The sequence below is a fragment of the Schistocerca cancellata genome, chromosome 6, assembly GCF_023864275.1.
Source record: "Schistocerca cancellata isolate TAMUIC-IGC-003103 chromosome 6, iqSchCanc2.1, whole genome shotgun sequence".
Classification (NCBI taxonomy): domain Eukaryota; kingdom Metazoa; phylum Arthropoda; class Insecta; order Orthoptera; family Acrididae; genus Schistocerca; species Schistocerca cancellata.
The window spans coordinates 368,775,100-368,798,542 of record NC_064631.1 but is presented as its reverse complement, the minus strand read 5'-3'; the positions used below and the strand labels follow the sequence as shown (position 1 = coordinate 368,798,542).

At 39.9% G+C, this 23,443-nt stretch overlaps 1 protein-coding gene across 2 annotated transcripts in view; it reads right to left on the bottom strand.

Moving 5' to 3' along the window:
* Window positions 1–23,443, bottom strand: part of LOC126190824 (FERM domain-containing protein 5-like) — a 590,824-nt gene that overhangs the window by 45,697 nt on the left and 521,684 nt on the right. For both annotated transcript variants that reach the window (XM_049931394.1, XM_049931395.1), the window contains exon 7: window positions 12,191–12,279. In XM_049931394.1, the coding sequence (XP_049787351.1) occupies window positions 12,191–12,279 (89 nt within the window). The remainder of the gene's footprint in view (window positions 1–12,190; window positions 12,280–23,443) is intronic.

The window sequence follows — 23,443 nt, the reverse complement described above, 5'->3', positions numbered from 1 at the left end:
TTGTTCAAGTGTCAACAAACTTTATAGTAAATTAGGGGGCAGAAAACTATGGAAATAAGAGGGCAGAAAACTATAAGGGTCTTGTGGGAAATCTGCACTTCTTCAGTTCACTAGGGTGCAACATGTCCTTCAAGTTACATTTCCAAGACAACTGTGGCACTGTAACAGATGAGCAATCAATAAATTTTGGACATTGAAATGAGATACCAAGAAAAGTGAAGTGTATCAATGTTAGATGATTACTGCTAGACACTAATCAAGGAATCACCAGCAGAAAACTACAAACTCCAGTCAGAGCGGTTGCGCCTTCAGTGACCTTCCTCCGAAGGACAACAACAAAGTAAATACATGGATAAGCTTGTACAGACAAGAAAATAAATTTTTCATAACTTCAAAATGAGAGCATTTTCATTAACATTTTCATTATCAGCACACCCAAAAACATAAAGATTAGCTTATTTTCATGCCAGTTACAGAACAAAACTAAAATTTTGTTGGCTGGTGTTATTTGACACACAATTTAAAATAACTATCGAATCCACATTGAAACACACTTTTCAAAGCTAGTATTACAGTTTGAAATATCTGCAATTTGACATTATCTGTAACACAGAAAATTTCAGAAGCGATCTGCTGAATTCATTTCAATTATCAATGTTGTTGTTGGTGTTGTTGTTGTTGTTGTCTTCAGTCCTGAGACTGGTTTGATGCAGCTCTCCATGCTACTCTATCCTGTGCAAGCTTCTTCATCTCCCAGTACCTACTGCAACCTACATCCTTCTGATTCTGCTTAGTGTATACATCTCTTGGTCTCCCTCTATGATTTTTACCCTCCACACTGCCCTCCAATACTAAATGTACAGTTTGTATATATTTGTGTGTGTATACAGGGTGTTACAAAAAGGTACAGCCAAACTTTCAGGAAACATTCCTGACACACAAAGAAAGAAAATACGTTATGTGGACATGTGTATCCGGAAACGCTTACTTTCCATGTTAGAGCTCATTTTATTACTTCTCTTCAAATCACATTAATCATGGAATGGAAACACATAGCAACAGAACGTACCAGCGTGACTTCAAACACTTTGTTACAGGAAATGTTCCAAATGTCCTCCGTTAGCGAGGATACATGCATCCACCCACCGTCGCATGGAATCCCTGATGCAGCCCTGGAGAATGGCGTATTGTATCACAACCGTCCACAATACGAGCACGAAGAGTCTCTACATTTGGTACCAGGGTTGCGTAGACAAAAGCTTTCAAATGCCCCCATAAACGAAAGTCAAGAAGGTTGAGGTCAGGAGAGCATGGAGGCCATGGAATTTTGACTGAAATGTGCAGGAGCTCCATTGTGCATGAACCACATGTTGTGTCGTACTTGTAAAGGCACATGTTCTAGCAGCACAGGTAGAGCATCCTGTATGAAATCATGATAACATGCTCCATTGAGCGTAGGTGGAAGAACATGGGGCCCAATCAAGATATCACCAACAATGCCTGCCCAAACGTTCACAGAAAATCTGTGTTGATGACGTGATTGCACAACTGCATGCGGATTCTCGTCAGCCCACACATGTTGATTGTGAAAATTTACAATTTGATCACATTGGAATGTAGCCTCATCCGTAAAGAGAATATCTGCTCTGAAATGAGGATTGACACATTGTTGGATGAACCATTTGCAGAAGTGTACCCTTGGAGGCCAATCAGCTGCTGATAGTGCCTGCACACACTGTACATGGTACAGAAACAACTGGTTCTCCCACAGCACTCTCCATACAGTGACGTGGTCAACATTACCTTCTACAGCAGCAACTTCTCTGACGCTGACATTAGGGTTATCATCAACTGCACGAAGAATTGCCTCGTCCATTGCAGGTGTCCTCGTCGTTCTAGGTCTTCCCCAGTCGCAAGTCATAGGCTGGAATGTTCCGTGCTCCTTAAGACGCGGATCAATTGCTTTGAACGTCTTCCTGTCGGGACACCTTCGTTCTGGAAATCTGTCTTGATACAAACATACCGCGCTACGGCTATTGCCCCGTGCTAATCCATACATCAAATGGGCATCTGCCAACTCCGCATTTGTAAACATTGCACTGACTGCAAAACCATGTTCGTGATGAACACTAACCTGTTGATGCTACGTACTGTTGTGCTTGATGCTAGTACTGTAGAGCAATGAGTCGCATGTCAACACAAGCACCGAAGTCAACATTACCTTCGTTCAATTGGGCCAACTGGCGGTGAATCGAGGAAGTACAGTACATATTAACGAAACTAAAATGAGCTCTAACATGGAAATTAAGTGTTTCTGAACACATGTCCACATAACATCTTTTCTTTATTTTTGTGTGAGGAATGTTTCCTGAAACTTTGGCTGTACCTTTTTGTAACACCCTGTATATGTGTGTGTGTGTGTGGGGGGGGGGGGGGGGGGGTTTGGTTGGTTGATTTGAGGGAGGGGACCAAACAGCAAGGTCATCAATCCCATTGGATTAGGAAAGGATGGGGAAGGAAATTGGCCATGCCCTTTCAAAGGAACCATCTCGGCATTTGCCTAAAGTGATTTAGGGAAATCACGGAAAACCTAAATCAGAGTGGCCGTACACAGGTTTGAACCATTGTCCTCCGGAGTGCGAGTCCATTGTGCTAACCACTGTGCCACCTCGCTCGGTTGGAGGGGGGAGAGGGGGGGGGCAGCCATGCATCCTAGTGAAATTTATATTTTCTTTTATTTCTCAAGAAGAATACCATGAGAAAAGACAATGTTGTGTGGTGGTAATAGACTGAAATTTATCAGGTGATTTAAGAATACAACTGTCATATCTCAGATTTTCTTGGTGTGATTAATTAGTGGTGTACTTCCAGGTTTTCAGTAGAACTGTTGATTTCATTTTCTGCTGTTTCTGCTGATTTCTTCTCTTTTGTTTATGTGTACCTTGACTCATTCCACGTCCCTAAAGGTTCTCCCCAGTGGAATCTGTGTAACACAAGAAATGAATGGATCTATGTAACACAACAAATGAATGAAAGCACAATATTTTGATGACTGACCCACTTGTCAAATGTCCACACATCGATAGAAATATAATGGAATGAGTTGTACAGGGGTATTTGCACTTCCCCACATACTCCCCAAGAATGTTCTTCGGGCATGTTAGAAGCTGGTTTGCAGGTGTACCAGAACTACTAATTATGGACCTTACAGTAATGCCTTCCATGTTTACCTAAGGAAACCCATATAGTCATTGCAGCATAGCTGCTCATGGTCTAGAACCTTAATAATGTTACACAGTAAGCCAGACAAACTGAGAAGAGGTATCATCTTCCTCTCAGTTTTATTCACAGGATCAAAGTCTACCTGTCTGTAGGCAACATCTATCAGTCTATAGGCTTTGACATTCAAAACTCAAAAGATGAGAGGTCAACTTTTTGTAGTCCATTCAAAGAAATTCTGTGCTAAAGACTCTGGCCCATAGAGCTTGAAGACTAACAGACAAAAAATGGTTCAAATGACTCTGAGCACTATGGGACTTAACTTCTGAGGTCATCAGTCCACTAGAACTTAGAACTACTTAAACATAACTAACTTAAGGATATCACACACACCCATGCCCGAGGCAGGATTCGAACCTGCGAGCGTAGTGGTCGCGGGGTTCCAGACTGTAGTGCCTAGAACCACTCGGCCACACTGGATGGCTAACAGACAAAGTGTTACACCATTTATGAATAGTGTTCTGAAGGAATGGGTACTCCGACTGGCAAACTGAGTGGGCTTTGCAGTCACAATCAACAACATCTGAAGAAGAGGTCGATACTGAGAAAGAAAAAGGAAAGCCAAGAATCATTTATACACCTTATGTAGGACCAATCTCCATAAAGAATGGTAGATTCCTATGGTAACATGGTATCCATTGCATTTCGCTCCCATCAACAAACTATCTGAGTCTGCAAAACCCGAGTCTGTAACACATTCCATGTGAATGTGGCATCTTATCTGGAGCAGACTATTAGAACAGTCATGGAAAGGTGCAAGGAATATCAGTGACATGCCTGACTAAAGTGATGAAGCAAATCATCCATTGCTCAGCACTGCCATGAGTGTAACCATGAAATGAAACATGATGAGATCAGTATGGTGGAGAAAAAGTCAAGTTTTTTGGACAGTGTAATTAAGTAGTCTGTCAAAACCTAATGAATAGGGGTGTAAGTTTCAAATTAAGCAAGGCCTGAGATCTGGCATTCAACTGTTTAAGATTACAGTGCTCATTTCATCCATCAGATATGGAGAGGGTTGACATAATGTTAGTTTAGTTTTTTTGCATGTTCCATAGGTCATATTCGCAATTTCTTGCCGTGATATGAATTGTATCAGTAGGTTTACAAGTTAGATATATTTTCTCTGAGGAAACAGAGATTGCCTAAAGAATGTGATCAAGAAATTTGGTGAAACAGATGAATTAGGTGATGCAGCAAGGGGAGGGAGACAACCCATTCCCATGGCAGTTGTTGATGAATCTTGCATAGCTATAGCCAATCGTGCAGCAAATGCTTCAAATTCTGCAGCCAGTGCTCAAACTATGTCACAGAAATTCTCTCTCCCCTGGTCAACAGCTCCAAAGATTTTAAGATTTTGCACTGCATTTTACACTGGTATCCCCACAAGATATGATATAATATAATTTCCATGCATGGAAATGGATAACTTGTGGTCAGGGAATGTCCTTTGGGCAGATGAAGCACATTTTACCCTGCATAGTGCCATTAATGAACAGAACTGTCACACACATGGAGTACAACCCTGCCACATGTTGTGCAAGAGCATTCACTGTACTCAGCTTATGTGATCACTGTACTCAGCTTATGTGATCACAAGTAGGTTCAAATCCTGCCTCGGGCATGGATGTGTGTGATGTCCTTAGGTTAGTTGGGTTTAAGTAGTTCTAAGTTCTAGGGGACTGATGACCTCAGATGTTAAGTCCCATAGTGCTCAGAGCCATTTGAACCATTTGTTTCGCAAGCTCCTTCAGCCTCAGTCCATTTTTCTTCGAGGGGATGACCCCTCATGAGCCTATTAGTTGTACAGTGACATCTTACACATTCTAAGGATAATTCCAGCTGTGCAAGAACGCAACTGTGTCCACATCACTATTTTCATACAAGATGGGGCGACACAACATGTTGCTTGCCAGGTGAAAGATTTGCTTCGAGAAATGTTTGGTAATGACCTCATCATCTCTAGGCAATTTCAAGGTGTGTGGCCTTCCATATTCCCCAACCTAAATACATGTGACTTCTGCTTGTGAGAATATCTGAAAGATCATGTCGATCAGGAATATATTCGGACCCTTTTTGATCTGAATGATAGCACATGATGACATATCGGTCTGATTACACCGGATACGCTGTGAGCAACTTTTGACCATGCCATGTTATGAATGCAGTATGCTACTGAGTCAGGGCCATATTGAGCACATTTTGTAACTTGTGACTATATGCTAATGAATTTGCCAGAACCACTGTTATCTTGCGTTCGATTGTTCCTTTCCTTTTCCTGCACCCACACTGCATTCTGACTGTGTACAGCATTATATTTCACTTGGTGGTAGAAAATGGACTATTAGTTTTTTTTCTGAATACTCTACAAGTGCACTAATTAATGAACATGTGTAATGTTTCAGCATCATACAATGCATACAGGCAACAGTGCAGCACTCAGAACACTGTCAGTTTAATTATAACCACTTAGTGTAAGCCACTATTACAGTTTCCATTGAACTTCTTTCAGAATAATGAGTAATTTAACATTGAAAAAGAAGTTAAGCAAGGAGCTCCATGTGACTGAAGCTATTTTCAGCACCCCTAGTGGAAAGGGAGCGGAGAAGGGAGGAGGACAGATGGAATGTGTGTCAATGGAATGTTCCTGTGCCACCTTCATTTTTTTGATGCCATTGCTCCGCTTGCCTCTAGTACAGATACAGTTCAGCAGCAAAAGGAAGATATTAAAAGCATAATTTGGAAAGGAGGCATGAAAATCAATTGTAGTATGATTTAACATTTAATCAACACATCGAAAAGAAAAATGTGCAAATTACAGGGGTTGGACAAAAATATGGAAACATCAGCCAAGCCTGCTGGTAGCATTGTTGTATTTGACTACGAACATGACCTGTGCAGCATCCTCAATACATTGCAATTGTCAGTCATGGTCAGAACAGTGTTCTTCGTAGTTGTGAGTTCATTACGTCAGAGCTAAGTGAATTTAAATGTGGGCAAATTGGCACTCATGTGGTGGGTGCTTCCATAACCAAGGGAGCCAAAGTGTTTCGTGTTTCAAGAGGCACTGTATCGATGATTTACACTGTGTACAGGGAAAGTGGAAAAATCATCATCTGCTCAGACACAACACTGACAAAAGCGGGGAATTCCAAAAACATACATAAGTGATGCAGTGGGAAAGAAAGGTGCCACAGCCATAAAACCTGGACAATGGAGGAATGGAATAAAAGTCATTTGGCTGGATGTTTCACAGTGTTTTCAACTTATGGCTGAGTTTACATCTGAAGCGTGAAACATTTCAGCAATTCAGTGATGATTTGGGTATCCATATTTTCATCGGAAGATTGAAAACAATTGTAAAACGACTTTCCCATGATTCTGAATGGTGCAAAAAGTGGCAGTTGTCTTTCAATAAGGAAATGTGTAAGTTCATCCAAATAAGTAAAAAAAGGATCCATTTCAGTTTGATTACATGATAAATCACACAAATTTAAAGGCTGTCATTTCCACTAAATACCTAGGAATTACAATTACAACTAACTTAAGTTGCAATGATCACATAGATAAAGTTATGGGGAAGGAAAACCAAAGACTACATTTTACTGCCAGAACACTTAGAAGATGCAACGGGTCTATTAAAGAGACTGCCTACACTATGCTTGTTCATCTCTGCTAGGGTATTGTTGTGCTCTATGATTTTTTATCAGATAACATTGATGGAGGACACTGAAAAAGCTCAGAGAAGGGCAGCTCATTTTGTATTGTCACTGATAGGGGAGAGAGTGTCACAGATGTGATAAATGAGTTGGGATGGCAATCATTAAAACGTTTTTCATTGTGGTGAGATCTCTTCACAAAATTTCAGTTACAAACTTTCTCCTCTGAACGTGAAAATATTTTATTGTCACTATCCTCCATAGGGAGAAATGATTATCACAACAAAATATGAGGAATCAGAGCTCGTAAAGGAAGATTTGAGTATTCATTTTTCCCATGCACTGTTGGAAAGCGAAAAGATGGAGCATTAGTGTGAAGGTGGTTCGAAGAACCCTTTGCCAGGCACTTAAGTGTGAGTTGCAGAGTAGTCATATACCTTGTAGATGTAGATACTATGGGTCCCATGGTTACTTTGCAAGATCACATTACTGCCAACGATTATGTTACCATTTTTGGCTGATTGGGTCCATCCAATGGTACAATGTTTTTTTCCCTAGTTGTGGTGCTGTGTGCCAAGACAACAGGGCTCCTGTTCACACAGCTTGCAGCATCCAGAACTGATTTTGTGAGCACAAGGATGAGTTGTCACATCTCCTCTGACCACCACAGTCACCAGATCTCAATATTATTTAGTCATTGTGATCTACTTTGTAGAGTAGGATGTGTGATCGCTATCCACCTCCATCACCATTACCCAAACTTGCCACTATATTGCAGGATGAATGGTATAATATTCCCTTGATAACCATACATGACTTGTATTTACCCATTATGAGATGACTGGAAGCTGTTTTGAAAGCCATTGGTTTTCCAACACCATATTAGGTATGGTAATGTTGTTGTGTTTCCATATTTTTTGTCCATCCACTGTAATAATAAACTCAACAAATCTGTTGATGAGTTTTTACACTGTTTGATGAAAAAAGTGAATCACCTCAAAAGGGAGGAGGAAACAAAATGCAACTTCAGGGGCTGAATGAGGATATGAAGATATTTCAATGATTACAAAATCAAGTCAAATTTACAAATAACTTGGCAGTTGTTGTTGTTGTGGTCTTCAGCCCTGAGACTGGTTTGATGCAGCTCTCAATTGTACTCTATCCCGTGCAAGCTTCTTCATCTCCCAGTACCTACTGCAGCCTACATCCTTCTGAATCTGCTTAGTGTACTCATATCTTGGTCTCCCTCTACGATTTTTACCCTCCACGCTGCCCTCCAGTACTAAATTGGTGATCCCTTGATGCCTCAGAACATGTCCTACCAACCGATCCCTTCTTCTAGTCAAGTTGTGCCACAAACTCCTCTTCTCTCCAATTCTATTCAATACCTCCTCGTTAGTTATGTGATCTACCCATCTAATCTTCAGCATTCTTCTGTAGCACAACATTTCGAAAGATTCTATTCTCTTCTTGTCTAAACTATTTATCGTCCACATTTCACTTCCATACATGGTTACACTCCATACAAATACTTTTGGGAAATGACTTCCTAACACTTAAATCAATACTCGATGTTAACAAATTTCTCTTCTTCAGAAACGCTTTCCTTGCCATTGCCAGTCTACATTTTATATCCTCTCTACTTCGACCATCAGCAGTGATTTTGCTCCCCAAATAGCAAAACTCATCTACTACGTTAAGTGCCTCATTTCCTAATCTAATTCCCTCAGCACCATCTGACTTAATTCGACTACATTCCATTATCCTTGTTTTGCATTTGTTGATGTTCATCTTATACCCTCCTTTCAAGACACTGTCCATTCCGTTCAACTGCTCTTCCAAGTCCTTTGCTGTTTCTGACAGAATTAATATGTCATCGGCGAACCTCAAAGTTTTTATTTCTTCTTCATGGATTTTAATACCTACTCCAAATTTTTCTTTTGTTTCCTTTACTGCTTGCTCAATATACAGATTGAATAGCATCGGGGAGAGGCTACAACCCTGTCTCACTCCCTTCCCAACCACTGCTTCCCTTTCATGTCCCTCGAGTCTTATAACTGCCATCTGGTTTCTGTACAAATTGTAAATAGCCTTTCGCTCCCTGTATTTTACCCCTGCCACCTTCAGAATTTGAAAGAGAGTATTCCAATCAACATTGTCAAAAGCTTTCTCTAAGTCTACAAATGCTAGAAACGTAGGTTTGCCTTTCCTTAATCTTTCTTCTAAGATAAGTCATAGGGTTGGTATTGCCTCACGTGTTCCAACATTTCTACAGAATCCAAACTGATCTTCCCCGAGGTCGGCTTCTACCAGTTTTTCCATTTGTCTGTAAAGAATTCGCGTTAGTACTTTGCAGCTGTGACTTATTAAACTGATAGTTCGGTAATTTTCACATCTGTCAACACTTGCTTTCTTTGGGATTGGAATTATTATATTCTTCTTGAAGTCTGAGGGTATTTCGCCTGTCTCATACATCTTGCTCACCAGATGGTAGAGTTTTGTCAGGACTGGCTCTCCCAAGGCTGTCAGTAGTTTTAATGGAATGTTGTCTACTCCCGGGGCCTTCTTTCGACTTAGGTCTTTCAGTACTCTGTCAAACTCTTCACGCAGTATCATATCTCCCATTTCATCTTCATCTACATCCTCTTCCATTTCCATGATATTGTCCTCAATTACATCGCCCCTGTATAGACCCTCTATATACTCCCTCCACCTTTAAGCTTTCCCTTCTTTGCTTATAACTGGGTTTCCATCTGAGCTCTTGATATTCATGCAAGTGGTTCTCTTTTCTCCAAAGTCCTCTTTAATTCTCCTGTAGGCAGTATCTATCTTACCCCTCATGAGATAAGCCTCTACATTCTTACATTTGTCCTCTAGCCATCCCTGCTTAGCCATTTTGCACTTCCTGTCGATCTCATTTTTGAGACGTTTGTATTCCTTTTTGCCTGCTTCACTGACTGCATTTTTGTATTTTCTCCTTTCATCAATTAAATTCAGCATCTCTTCTGTTACCCAAGGATTTCTACTAGCCATCACCTTTTTACCTACTTGATCCTCTGCTGCCTTCACTATTTCATTCCTCAAAGCTACCCATTCTTCTTCTACTGTATTTCTTTCCCCCATTCCTGTCAATTGTTCCCTTATGCTCTCCCTGAAACTCTGTACAACCTCTGGTTCTTTCAGTTTATCCAGGTCCCATCTCCTTAAATTCCCACCTTTTTGCAGGTTTTTCAGTTTTAATCTACAGTTCAAACCAATAGATTGTGGCCAGAGTCCACATATGCCCCTGGAAATGTCTTACAATTGAAAATGTGGTTCCTGTATCTCTGTCTTACCATTATATAATCTATCTGAAGCCTTTTAGTATCTCCAGGGTTCTTCCATGTATACTTGGCAGTATGAGTTACTTATCAGTATGACACTGCACCTATTCTGGCCTGCAAGCAAGCACTGATTTGGTTGGGAAGAATGTCATAAAGCCATAGTATTCTCTATCGAGGCTAGATGGCCTACAACTGATGTAACCGTTCCTTGATGTCCTGGATAATGGCACTGGGACAGAGCTGCTGTCTGAGCTAGTTCCACATATGTTCTCTTTGGGACATATCAAGGGATGCCACTGGCCATGAGAGTGCTCCAACACCACATAGACAGTTCACAGAGACATATGCCATTTGTTGATGAGCATTGTGAAAAATGTCACCACAATGCTCTCGCATGAGAGGTAACACGTGAGGCTACAAGAAGTCTGGACATACTGCTATGCCAACAGAGTTCCCTCTATCACTACCAGCTGTTACCTCAAGTCATACCCAACGGCCTCCTACATCATGATGCCAGGAGTAAATCCACTGCCTTCTCCAAAACACCGGAAATGGGACCTCTCCCCAGACTGCTGCCATACATGCTGATGATGGTCATCTGTGGTAGTACAGAATCGTGATTCATCACTGAACACAATGTGACTCCATTCATCAACAGTCCATGCTTCCTAGTTATGGCACCACTCTAAACACAGCCTCTTGGATTGTGGTGTTAATAGTAGTCTATGCAGGGAACAATAATTCCTTGTTCTGACTGCTCCTGGGAGTATGTTACTTGTTTTTGGATGGCAGGTACAAATGTGAAGTAGTTACACTGTGTTTATTGCACAATTTGGTGAAGGTGGTCTGACACGGTCAACCAGAATGCTGACAACGAGTATGCCTGCCCTTATGTTCTGATGCCATCCAACATCAGTTCACTGTCACATCTGAATGCCCCACAAATCTGAATACTCTATGATTCAACCAGCTACGCAAATAGAAATAAACATTAAAGCCCCTTCCAGACTCTGTCAAGTTCTGATAATATTATATTGCACAAGTATGCGGCATCTCCATGTCCTTCATAGTCATCGTTCAACACCTTATGCTGTTCAGGCCCCTTGTATTCTGTATCAGGTTTGGTAAAAACACTAATGCACTCTGGTGCCTTTCTACCTGTCACAGAGAATTGCAACTCTAATCATTTATATACCTGCTGTTGGTGTGTGCAAATATGAAGTTACACCGACATCTGACCATGTCTTCTATGTGCTTCATTTTTTTTGTCAGCCAGTGTATATTTAGGGCAGAGGAACACAACTAAATAGACTCAAAAACAAGAATAAAAATGACCTTTAGTCCTTATGGTAAACTAAAAAATGTTTGCAACTTAAATTTTGAATATCTGAAATGGCAAGTTTATAATCAGTGAGACATGGACTTCAGATACGAAAATCACTCAAAAACTAAAGGCTGCTCAGCGAGGGAGAGAGAAATGTATATTGAGAATTACTAGCAAAGACAGAGAGACACAAGAGGATCAGGAAGCAGGCTGGAATGGAAGGCTTTAATGAAAATCAAGCGGAGGTGAGTGGATAGTAGATGGATCAAGACACCTTTGTTTTTAACTCGAGGACATAAAAAATGTTCTGGGTAACCATCCGATGGGAGGTGAGTAGATGACATTATAAAATACATGGAGGAAAGGTATAACATATGGAGATATCTGCAGAAGGCCTTTATCTAGCTCTGTATGTCAAATAATGGATAAATAGATATGATGCATAAACTTACTGCATCCAATTTATAAGTGACCACCAATTTTGTTCATATTTAAATGCCAAGTACTTTTCTTATTAGATGTCTGGATGTACTGCTCAGTCTCTAAAGTTTTGCCTTTAAAAAGGATAAATTTTTACTGTGTAAGAATCATAATTTAGTACTTACGTAAAAAAAAGCATCTGTTCTATGGCACATCTCCAGACATGGCGACAAGCTGCCCCAGTAGGACATTTGAAACCAACTGTATGTTTTTTCTGTAAAAAAAATCACATATTTCGTAGTTACCAAAGCATTTACAAAGAAAAGCATAGCACACAATGAAATTGTAATCAAACAGAGATGAAAATAACACCTACTTAACAAACAGATGCAAATTCACAGAAATGTAGGGGATGTTTCACATAAGATTTAACACCCTCTTTTATTTTTTGAATGGTTCTGGGCACTGAAATGAGGTTTTTGGCAAATTATAGTACACTAATGGGCATGTACTTTGGTATGTGATAAAGAGTCTTAACTCTTGTATCAGTTGAGATATTGACACAAGTTTGACTTTTTTTAAGTAGAATGAGACACTTGTTTTTGTGTAGTCCTAAAGCATCAACTGCACACCTCACAGTGCAGTACCATGAAATGGCATTAAGAAAGTGCTGACCCATGTGCCAATGGAAGAGTGGGCAGTGCCACACTTCCAGGAAGACTGTGTGTAGCACTCCCTGTCAATGTTGACTTAACCAGCCACCCATTGCTGGTCGGCCCTAGAGCTTGGTCACAGACTTTGAGAGCACCAGTATTGAGTAATAGGAAGATGATAGTTAGCCTGTCATTCTGCAAGTAGTAATAGTATATAAAGTATGTACTTTGGTATGTGATAAAGAGTCTTAACTCTTGTATCAGTTGAGATATTGACACAAGTTTGACTTTTTTTAAGTAGAATGAGACACTTGTTTTTGTGCAGTCCTAAAGCATCAACTGCACACCACACAGTGCAGTACCATGAAATGGCATTAAGAAAGTGCTGACCCATGTGCCAATGGAAGAGTGGGCAGTGCCACCCTTCCAGGAAGACAGTGTGTAGCACTCCCTGTCAATGTTGACTTAACCAGCCACCCATTGCTGGTCGGCCCTAGAGCTTGGTCACAGACTTTGAGAGCACCAGTATTGAGTAATAGGAAGATGATAGTTAGCCTGTCGTTCTGCAAGTAGTAATAATATGTAAAGTATTTGCATGTAGGAGGCACAGCAAGCCATCTCATAACAAGAAGTTAAGTTATGTTTCTTTTTAGAAATAAAGTGTCCTATTAATTACAAAGTTTAATGTACAGACCATTTTGGATTCCTGCCATCAGCCATCACTTCTCTCCTTCCTTGTTTGTGTCTGTGCTAACCCTCACAGTAGCCAACATAACAGTTTTAATGGTATCCGAAAGTTCTTGAAAGGTGAGTAAAATTATAAAATGCTTGTCAACATTAAGATTGAAACCCTTCGCAAAACAAGTGAAGAAATACTCTAAAATTCAAAGAAAAGTCAGCCAGAATCATCTGTTGTGTTGTAAACATGCTCGTGACAGGCTATATTGTATCAAACCTTTCTATTGTTTACTTGTCTGCGTTGCAGAACTATCAAGAACTGTGTTACCTATGGGCAGGTCATTTCTGCTTCAACATACCTTACATGCAGACATGTACACAATTGAGGTAAATTTAGGTGTGCTACATTTACATAGCAAATGGTGACATGAGGCATACTGCAAAGGAATGTGGAATCAGCCAGAGGAGTGTCATTCGCATCTTGCTTTGACGTAAATTCCATTTTTATCATCTGTCACTACATCAGGCACTCAGAGGATGTGGTTTTGAAAGTCATGTAGAATTTTGTCAGTTTGCTCTGCATCACTTGAGAGATAACACTACATTTTTCCAAAATGTGCTCTTTACCAATGAAGCAATGTTTACAAATGATAGTAATGTAAATTTACATAACATGCACTACTGGGAAGCTCAAAAATCATGCTGGTTTTGTCAGATACAATAACAACAATCATGAAGTGTAAACATATGGGGCAGCACCATAGGAAATTACACACTGGACCCTAGTTCATTCCAGGGATGTTAAATGGAGATATGTTTGCAAACTTTCTTATGAACAGTCTGCTGTTCTAAAAGAGGTACCACTGGATAAGCGAGAGTGTATGTGGCTGCAACAAGATAGGTGGGCAGCTCACTCCTCTGTATTGCATTGCAAATACTGAATGAAAAGTTTCCTGGCTGTTGAACAGGACGGAATGCTGCAATAAAATGAATGGCCAGATCTCCTGATTGGACTCCTTGATTTCTTTCTGTGGGAAGAACTGAAAGATGCAGTATATCATGAAACCCCAACCACACCAGAAAATATGCATTGTCTAATTGCCACAGCATCTAACAGCGTAATATCCAATGTAGTTTCGTCTGTTCATCTATCTCTCAAATGACAGTTGCAAATGTGCTTGCAGTCGATGGTAAACAATTTGAATGCATACTTAAGTAAAGTGTAAAAATACGTTCTTTTGTGAATGATATGTCATCAGTCATTCGGAATAAGCTGTTTGGGTTATTTAGAGTGTACTTATAATTACAATTTCGAATAGTATTTATAGACATATTTGTCTGACAGCAGATTGTTTCCTTTAAGAAGTATTCAGGCATCTCCAGGCAAAGACAGATTGTTTTCTTTTTTTTCCAACTTTAAGACAGTTAATGCAGTAATCCTTTTTCCCCTTGACTAGGGCTGTTTATCTTTGTGTAGTATGAATGACCAACACTTCTGTTTTGGAGTTGACAATTGAGCAGGAATGGGAACGGTTTATCCATATACAAAAATCATAGCTGGCCATGTATCTACGTCTTACAGGAAAAGCAGTTTTATCTTAGTAGCCTAGGCCTGTCTCACTGTATATAATAATGGAGGCTCCCATGAGAGCTCTGCTTGGCATTGTGTACATCACAGTAGCTGATTCTGGCCACATTGCTTTCCAATTTTAGTGCATTTCTTGGTTCCTTTTGTGAAGACATTCAACCTCCATATTAGCAAGCATTATATCACTGTACTCATCTTTTCAAGCAGTTTCAGATGCAGTTGAAAAAAGTACATCATTTTATTTAAAAAAAAAATACTTGCTGCAACATCTCGATAAGTATGAGAGTAAAGACACTTTACCTCATACTAAAATACATGCTTCTTAGCATACCATCATTGTCCAAAAAATCTCATTTTGATATCTGTAACCATTCACAAAATAAAAGGGGTATTATGACTTACACAAATCACCCTGGATAAAAGCAAATAAAAACTCTGATCTGTTAATCTGCTACCACTAGATAATTATGCCTTTCTATATTTTTGTTATTTACTGATTATCTCATTTTTACATAGTACTGACAATAACAGTTTGAACTAACTATGTTGACTATGTTTCCCAAGAACTGAATGAATTATTCTGCTGTGCAGCACTACTGTCTTCTGTCATTTTCAACAGTTGCAGTTTGCTGTGGAATACCATTGGTGTCTTACATTACCACTAAGATGATGTGTAGAAATTTTGTTTCCACATTGCTTATATATATTTTCCAAGTTGCACTACTGTCAACATACATTTATATTGTATTTTAAAGTGCAAAAAAGTAATAATAAAATAAAATAAAATAATATCTAATCCTAACTTTTGAAACTGTTAGTTCCTACCTCAAGGAAGAAGACCAACCTATTTTGAAGATGAGGAGAAAGAAAGGTGAAAAGGGAGCCATCAGAGAAAGTAAGGAGATCAAAGATAATTTATTGGTAAGCACTATGACAGTTTCAGTCCAGAGATGAGATGGGGATGGATAGATGAAGAGAAATGAGAAGTGGTTTGAGCAGTTTAATTAGTAACTGAAAAGGAGACAGGGAACAAACAAGGAGAGAATAAGAGTGAGATGAAGAAACGGGGACAGAGATAAAAAAGGAATAAAGGAAATAACATAATAAATATAATAATTATACAATATATAATCATAATAATAATAATATAATAAAAGGGTGGGGTTGTATGTTAACTAAGGTTAAGTCTAAGAGTTTGGCAGAATGCAAGCATATGTTGGCGAGCATGTTTCCATTTTATGTATTGGATGGGTGGATTCAAATAGCTAGTGTGACCACTGGTAAATAAACTGTATGAGAAAACAGTGAATCACCTAGAAGACCTTGTCAGTTGTCAGTGTAACTATATACATGTATCTAAAAACAAAGATGATGAGACTTACCAAACAAAAGCGCTGGCAGGTCGATAGACACACAAACAAACACAAACATACACACAAAATTAGAGCTTTCGCAACCCCTGATTGCTTCGCCAGGAAAGAGGGAAGGAGAGGGAAAGATGAAAGGATGTGGGTTTTAAGGGAGAGGGTAAGGAGTCATTCCAATCCCGGGAGCGGAAAGACTTACCTTAGGGGGAAAAAAGGACAGGTATACACTCGCACACACACACACACACACACACACATATCCATCCGCACATACACAGACACAAGCAGACATTTGTAAAGGCAAAGAGTTTGGGCAGAGATGTCAGTTGAGGTGGAAGTAAAGAGGCAAAGATGTTGTTGAAAGACAGGTGAGGTATGAGTGGCGGCAACTTGAAATTAGCGGAGGTTGAGGCCTGGCGGATAACGAGAAGAGAGGTCATTCGCATGAATGGACACAGGCAGACAGTGTTTGTTGGTAATGAGGCTCACCCTGTGGCTAAACATCCCTTGGTGCATGGCCAGCACATCTTGGCACAGTGTTACACCGTCCGGGTTATCTGGATACTTCCCACTAACACCAACCTGTCAGAACTCCGGAGATGGGAACTTGCCCTTCAGTATATCCTCTCTTCTCGTTATCCACCAGGCCTCAACCTCCGCTAATTTCAAGTTGCCGCCACTCATACCTCACCTGTCTTTCAACAACATCTTTGCCTCTTTACTTCCACCTCGACTGACATCTCTGCCCAAACTCTTTGCCTTTACAAATGTCTGCTTGTGTCTGTGTATGTGCGGATGGATATGTGTGTGTGTGCGAGTGTATACCTGTCCTTTTTTCCCCCTAAGGTAAGTCTTTCCACTCCCGGGATTGGAATGACTCCTTACCCTCTCCCTTAAAACCCACATCCTTTCATCTTTCCCTCTCCTTCCCTCTTTCCTGACGAAGCAACCAGGGGTTACAAAAGCTCGAATTTTGTGTGTATGTTTGTGTTTGTTTGTGTGTCTATCGACCTGCCAGCGCTTTTGTTTGGTAAGTCTCATCATCTTTGTTTTTAGATATATTTTTCCCACGTGGAATGTTTCCCTCTATTATATAACTATATACATGTACACACTATCACAGGTATGTAAACTATTACAGCTGCAATTCTCTGTGAAAGAGAAGCGAGCAGCCAACAGAGTGCATTAGTGTTGTTCATGTTTAGCGTCATTACCAGGCCTGAGAGGGTATGTAAGAGGCATTAATGGCATCAGATGGTGAGCGATCACAGTGAAGGACATGGAGGTGACACATAATCATGTGATACAATGTTATCAGTGCATGGCAGATCTCAAAAGGGGCTCCATCATGGGTCTCTGCTTGGCCAACTGGTCAAATAATGCAGTATCTATATATGTGATGCATTTGGATGTGACAGCATCCCAATGTTGGACTGCATGGGAATTGAGGACAGGCATACTCATCATAAAGATTCTGGTCAACCATATCTGACCACCACAAAGGAGGCTTGCCATATTGGATGCCAGGCCCATCATAGCCCCTTTACATCTTTACTCGCAAACAGAGAATAAGTAATGGACACCCTGCAACATTCTGTATCATCCCATACCATTAGTCGGAGATTAGTGTCAGCCAGACTAGGGAATTATCAACGCATGTGTAGGATGCCATTAACACCACAATACAAACAGCTGTATTTGGAGTGGTGCCATGACTGTGAAGCATGGACTGCTGATGAGTGATGTCACATTGTGTTCAGTGATGAAGTGTGGTTCTGCACTACCTCAGATGACCATCATCAGCAAGTGTATGCTACCAACCTAGAAAGAGGTCCCATTCTTCCAAGATTTTGGAGAGGTACAGTGATGTTACTCCTGGCATCAGAGTGTGGAGAACTGCATGATGTGAGGACACCATTGGTGGGGACTGAGGGAGCTCCGACAGCACAACAGTAGGTCACAAACACATTCCAGCCTCGTGTGTTATATCTCATGTGATATTATCATGCTCTGTCACTGTGTCAGTATCCAGCGTATCAAGGACCAGTCACAACAATTGTGGGCCAGCTTTCCGCAGGAGAGCATACAACAGTTTCATGGCAGAGGAGGTGCAACTCGGTGGTAATTGACCTCATATTGCCATGTTCTTTATAAATTTGACTTGGTTTTGTGATCACTGAAATAACATCACATGCCCCCTCAACCCATCACGTTTCATTTCATTTCCTCTTCTCCTTCTGGGTGCTCCACTTTTTTCCTCAGTCAGTGTAAAAACTTATCAACTGGTTTTATGATTTTATTATTAATGTGCACATTTGTCTTTTCATGTCTTGGTTAGACATTAAGTCATACTATAACTGATTTTCATGGTTTTTCTTGAATTTTTGTTATTAATTTCTTCCATATGTTGTTGAACTTTATCTGTACTAGCGGCAACCAGGTGATGTTATTAGAAAAATGATGATTCAAGTATTTTCCATTAACATAGAGCAATGAGTGAAACCTAGTACGTTGTTTACTGCTTTTCATGTGTTCACTACACGGGACTTTACACAAGAACGACTGACCAAAATACCTGAGCACATGAATCAACATAGAAGTAATGTCTGTGTTGGGCACTTTGGCTACCCAGTTGGTGAGCATGTTCTGACAACATAAAAGGCAGAGCAACACATGAAACAATGCATGTTAACTGCATGGCATTTTCTATAGGAATGACCACCAGCCGGTAGCTGAATACATGATTGGACAAGTGCTCATCTTAGAGACAAAGCATATCCAGTTTCTGAGAGTGCTGTGAGCTCTGTAGTTGAAAATTTTCTCTCCAACATATCCTTGCATCCCACAAACCCCCTGACATTGCCTCCTTTAACATTCAACCCTCCAGACATTTTATATTGCTATTTTATATATTTTATTTATTTATTTACTCCATTACTTTCTTTATTCCTTGTTTATCTGTATTCCCCCCATTATACCCTCCCCTTTTCCTAATCCTAATTCCCTCATTCCCTCTTTGTTTTCTTCCCTTTACTTGAACTAGTCTCATTTCTCTCTCTCTCTCTCTCTCTTTCTCTCTCTCTCTCACTCTCACTCTCACTCTCACTCTCTCTCTCTCCTCCCCCTGCCCCCTCTCTATCCATCATTATTTCTCACTGCCTTCATATCATCTCTGGACTGAAGCTGGCACAGTGGTTACCGGTATACTACTGTTGACATCCTACTCTCTCTTAATCAGTGATATCTTTACTATCTGGTGTCGAATGAAACCTGTGTGAACACGCTGGCCAAAGCTGTTCATATTTTGTTTCTTGCCAAATTAAAACACGGCTGCCACAAAATGTCACAGAAATCCAAAATGAAAATAATATTTAAATTCTGATCCCAAATTGCATACTGACATGAATTTTAAAGTCAGAAATAAGTAAATAATTCATTTTCACATACAGACTTGTGGAAATTTTTTTGCCAAGTCACAACATGGCAGACTATGCAGATGACAAGAATCTGAAGGCATGGCAAAGATCCATGCTCTGAGATCAGAGATTGACATTCATGTAGTACAGAGATCACTACCTTGAATCATCCTCCTTCATCTTTGTTTCCCCTTGTCCTCAGAAAAGATTTGTACCTCTCATCATGAGGCTGAATGACCTACTCCTCCCTGCTAACCTTCCTTAATCCAGCTCAACTAATAATTCTGTAAGGTAGGATTAGTTTTTTTTTTTTTTTTCAGTTTTAAACATTTCTATCAGCAGTACCGGACTTAACATAAAGATGACACATTAAGTAGTAGACAGGCACAATTAAAAGACACTTTCATAAAGTATTTAGCCACAGCCTTCACCTGTCTTAATTGTACCTGTCTGCAATTTAACATGTCTTCTTTATGGTAAGTAGCAATCTTTCTTTTCCTACATTGTTGATATTTCTACCTAGAGTTTCCATTGTTTGATTTTGTCTGAAATTTTACAGTTTTCTCAACTGAATTTTCCTTCTGATACAATTTATGTAAGTTAAATGTGACAAATAATGTGACTGCAGCATGAATGCAACTTCTAACTACTGAGACCTCATCTGGCAGTTTGGTTGCCTATCTATGTGATACGTATTTGCTTCATAACAACCTGTAGCAGGGCTCTGATTCCATAAGCTGACCATAGTTGTCATATTGGAAAAGCTTGTTGTTAGAAGAATACTCCTGCAGTAGTTTCTGGGGTGACCTGAACATTGGAAGGTTTTCTTTGATGCCAGGGCTGTAGGATAAAATTAATAGCAATGAAAGTCTACCACAAGATATTAATCTGAGAAGGGCAATTAACAGAAGAGGGGACAACAAAAAGAGGGATAGTCATTAGAGAAGCAAAAGTTGTCTCTCTGTAAACAAAGAGCTGATTGGTTGAAAGGCTAAATAATAAAACATTTTTGGGTTTTTTTTGGACAAGAGCTATTGATGGCTTAACTGTGAATCTTAGGATATTGAAGATGGTCAATTTGCAGAGCATGGAGAGAAGTTCTTCAACTTCTGTCATAGTGATATGCTGCATACTTTTTAATAACAGCACTATGTTAGGTTGTGAAGGTGACAGTGGGAAAAGGCTGTGGCTGAAGGAACAGACTTGGCTAGGTTAAATTACAGTAACAACAGATGGTGGTTTTTCTGTTGAATTAGCTACTGTCCTACAACTTAACTTTTTAAAAATTCAGTGACTTGGATAAAACTAGTGGGCAATTAGGTAAAAAAGGTAAATGACATAACACTGGATTCAGTGCTGAAATCAGATGATTTCTGAGTACAATTAACAGCAGCATGGATCAAAATTGGAACAGAGATAAAGCAGTCGTGTCTGGAAGGATAAACAAAAAACAATTTCATGGACACAGAAATGAAGGAATCTGAATCAGGTCTATCTATGAAACATTGTTTTTGTCGTCTTTGGAGTAATTACGTCAGACAATAGATTCATATACACAGCATGTCATATAGGGTAAATGGATAACAGCAATGAGACTTCTTCTTTCACAAGCTGAAGGAATCTTATAGATGCATTTCAGTGTCATTTTTCTACCTCACTTCTTTGCGATCTTTTTCATTTCTTGACGTCCTTAACCAATATATACATAATTCTTGATAATGTTACCAACAGTTATCAAATTACAAGAAGCTATGGTACCTTTTGCAAATATCAGTTCTTTCCTTGGGAGGAGGATGAGGAGGAGGAAGGGTAAATAATAAGTGCACTATTGACGTCAGACTATCAACAACAGCGAGGTAGCTGGTTACCAAACCAATGAGAAGGCTTAGGGAAAACAACAGTCTCTATAGGTCCCAGCATCATGTCTTAATTACATTCATTTACTATCTCCTATGTACATTGATCCTCCATTGTCTTTACAGGCAGCAAAATGAGCAAACCTTCCTTTTGCTAGATATTATATTCTAAATTAAATGTTTTTTGAATGTCCTGATTCAAGTGGCAGAATTTCCTGAATTGTTTCTGAGCCAATTGTGATCTCTTTTACAAGATTTTAAGTCACTAGAAAGTGATCTAAATTATGTGAATGTTTACTAAATGCATAACATATAGAAATCATAAAATAAAAGAAAATCTGATCTTACCTTCGTCCTTGGATCCTGAATCAAGTAAGCATTAAATGAAAAGTACTCTAATTATTAATTCATCAAAGGGCTAAAACACACACACACACACACACACACACACACACACAATATTTTTCCATACTTCTCTTCACCAAAAACAAACAGAAACTTTTCCACAATACTACTAAATATTAGGTTAATAACTTAAATGTACAAGGAACTATAACAGATACAGAGACACATAACTTGAAACAACTTATGCTTATTATATTACACAGGTAAAAATTTTATTTTCCCATTAGAGCAGAAGAAAATTATTTGTATTCACGGTAATTTATTAAAAAAAACTCCTTTAGACTCTAAAACTCCATCAGTTTACAGAACTAATACCCTGCAATTAATGCTTTCAGCTCCATAGCTTATACTTAGTCGCAGCTCATTAGAAACTTTTCATAGAGTGTATAAATCTGTTTCTTGTCTTTGCCCTTCAGCAAAAACACTTAGATAAATTTTTGTCTGTTTAATGTATTATGATTTTGGACACTGTTTCGCCAGAAACAAAATTACTTGTCACAAGCTTCTCAGAGGAGTATGTACTGCATATCTGTAAGTGAGTGTAAATATTACAGGCATGAACAGCATGACAAATTGTCATCATCACAAAACACTTCAAAATGTGAAGTTGCAAGTTCTGCCAACAGACACAATTAAAAGTAGACACAACTGTACATAGCTTTTTGAACTCTTAACGAGATGACCACCGAAAGGCAGAAGCATTGCGTGCTCTATAGGTACACCAACAAAAGGTACAGAGCTTTGCTATCTTTTGGAATGAACTTCCTTTTTCAAGCTTGTAGGAAAAACGTGCACAGGCACGCGCGTGCGCCACACACACACACACACACACACACACACACACACACACACACACACACTCTCTCTCTCTCTCTCTCTCTCTCTCTCTCTCTATTGGTGGGGGATGGTTTAGGCCAGGGAGGTTATGGGAGCAAAGGATGTGCTGTAAGGATAGCTCCCATCTGCGCAGCTCAGAAAAGCTGGTGGTGGTGGGGAGGATCCAGCCACTGAAATCTCACATATTGTGCTCTACTGCATGTTGTGCCATTGGGTGGTCCACCTTGTTTTTGGCAACAGTTTGGCAGTGGCCATTAATTCTAGTTGACAGCTATTTGGTTGCCATACCAATGTAAAATCCTGTGCAGTGCTTGCAGCAGAGCTGGTATCTAACACGACTGGTTTCACATGTGGCCTAGCCTCTGATGGGGTCGGATAGGCCTGTGACAGGACTGGAGTAGGTGGTGCTGGCTGGGTGGATTTGGTAGGTCTTGTATCTGGGTCTTCTGCTAGGGTATGATTCCTGTGGCAGGGGATTGGGGGGTTGGAGTGCCATAGGGATGGACTAGGATGTTGTGGAGGTTGGATGGGTGGTGGAACACTTTGGGAGGGAATGGAAGTAACTTGGGTAGGCTGTTCCTCATTTCAGGGCATGATGGTAGATCATCAAAAAAGCCCTGATGAAGGGCGTGGTTCAG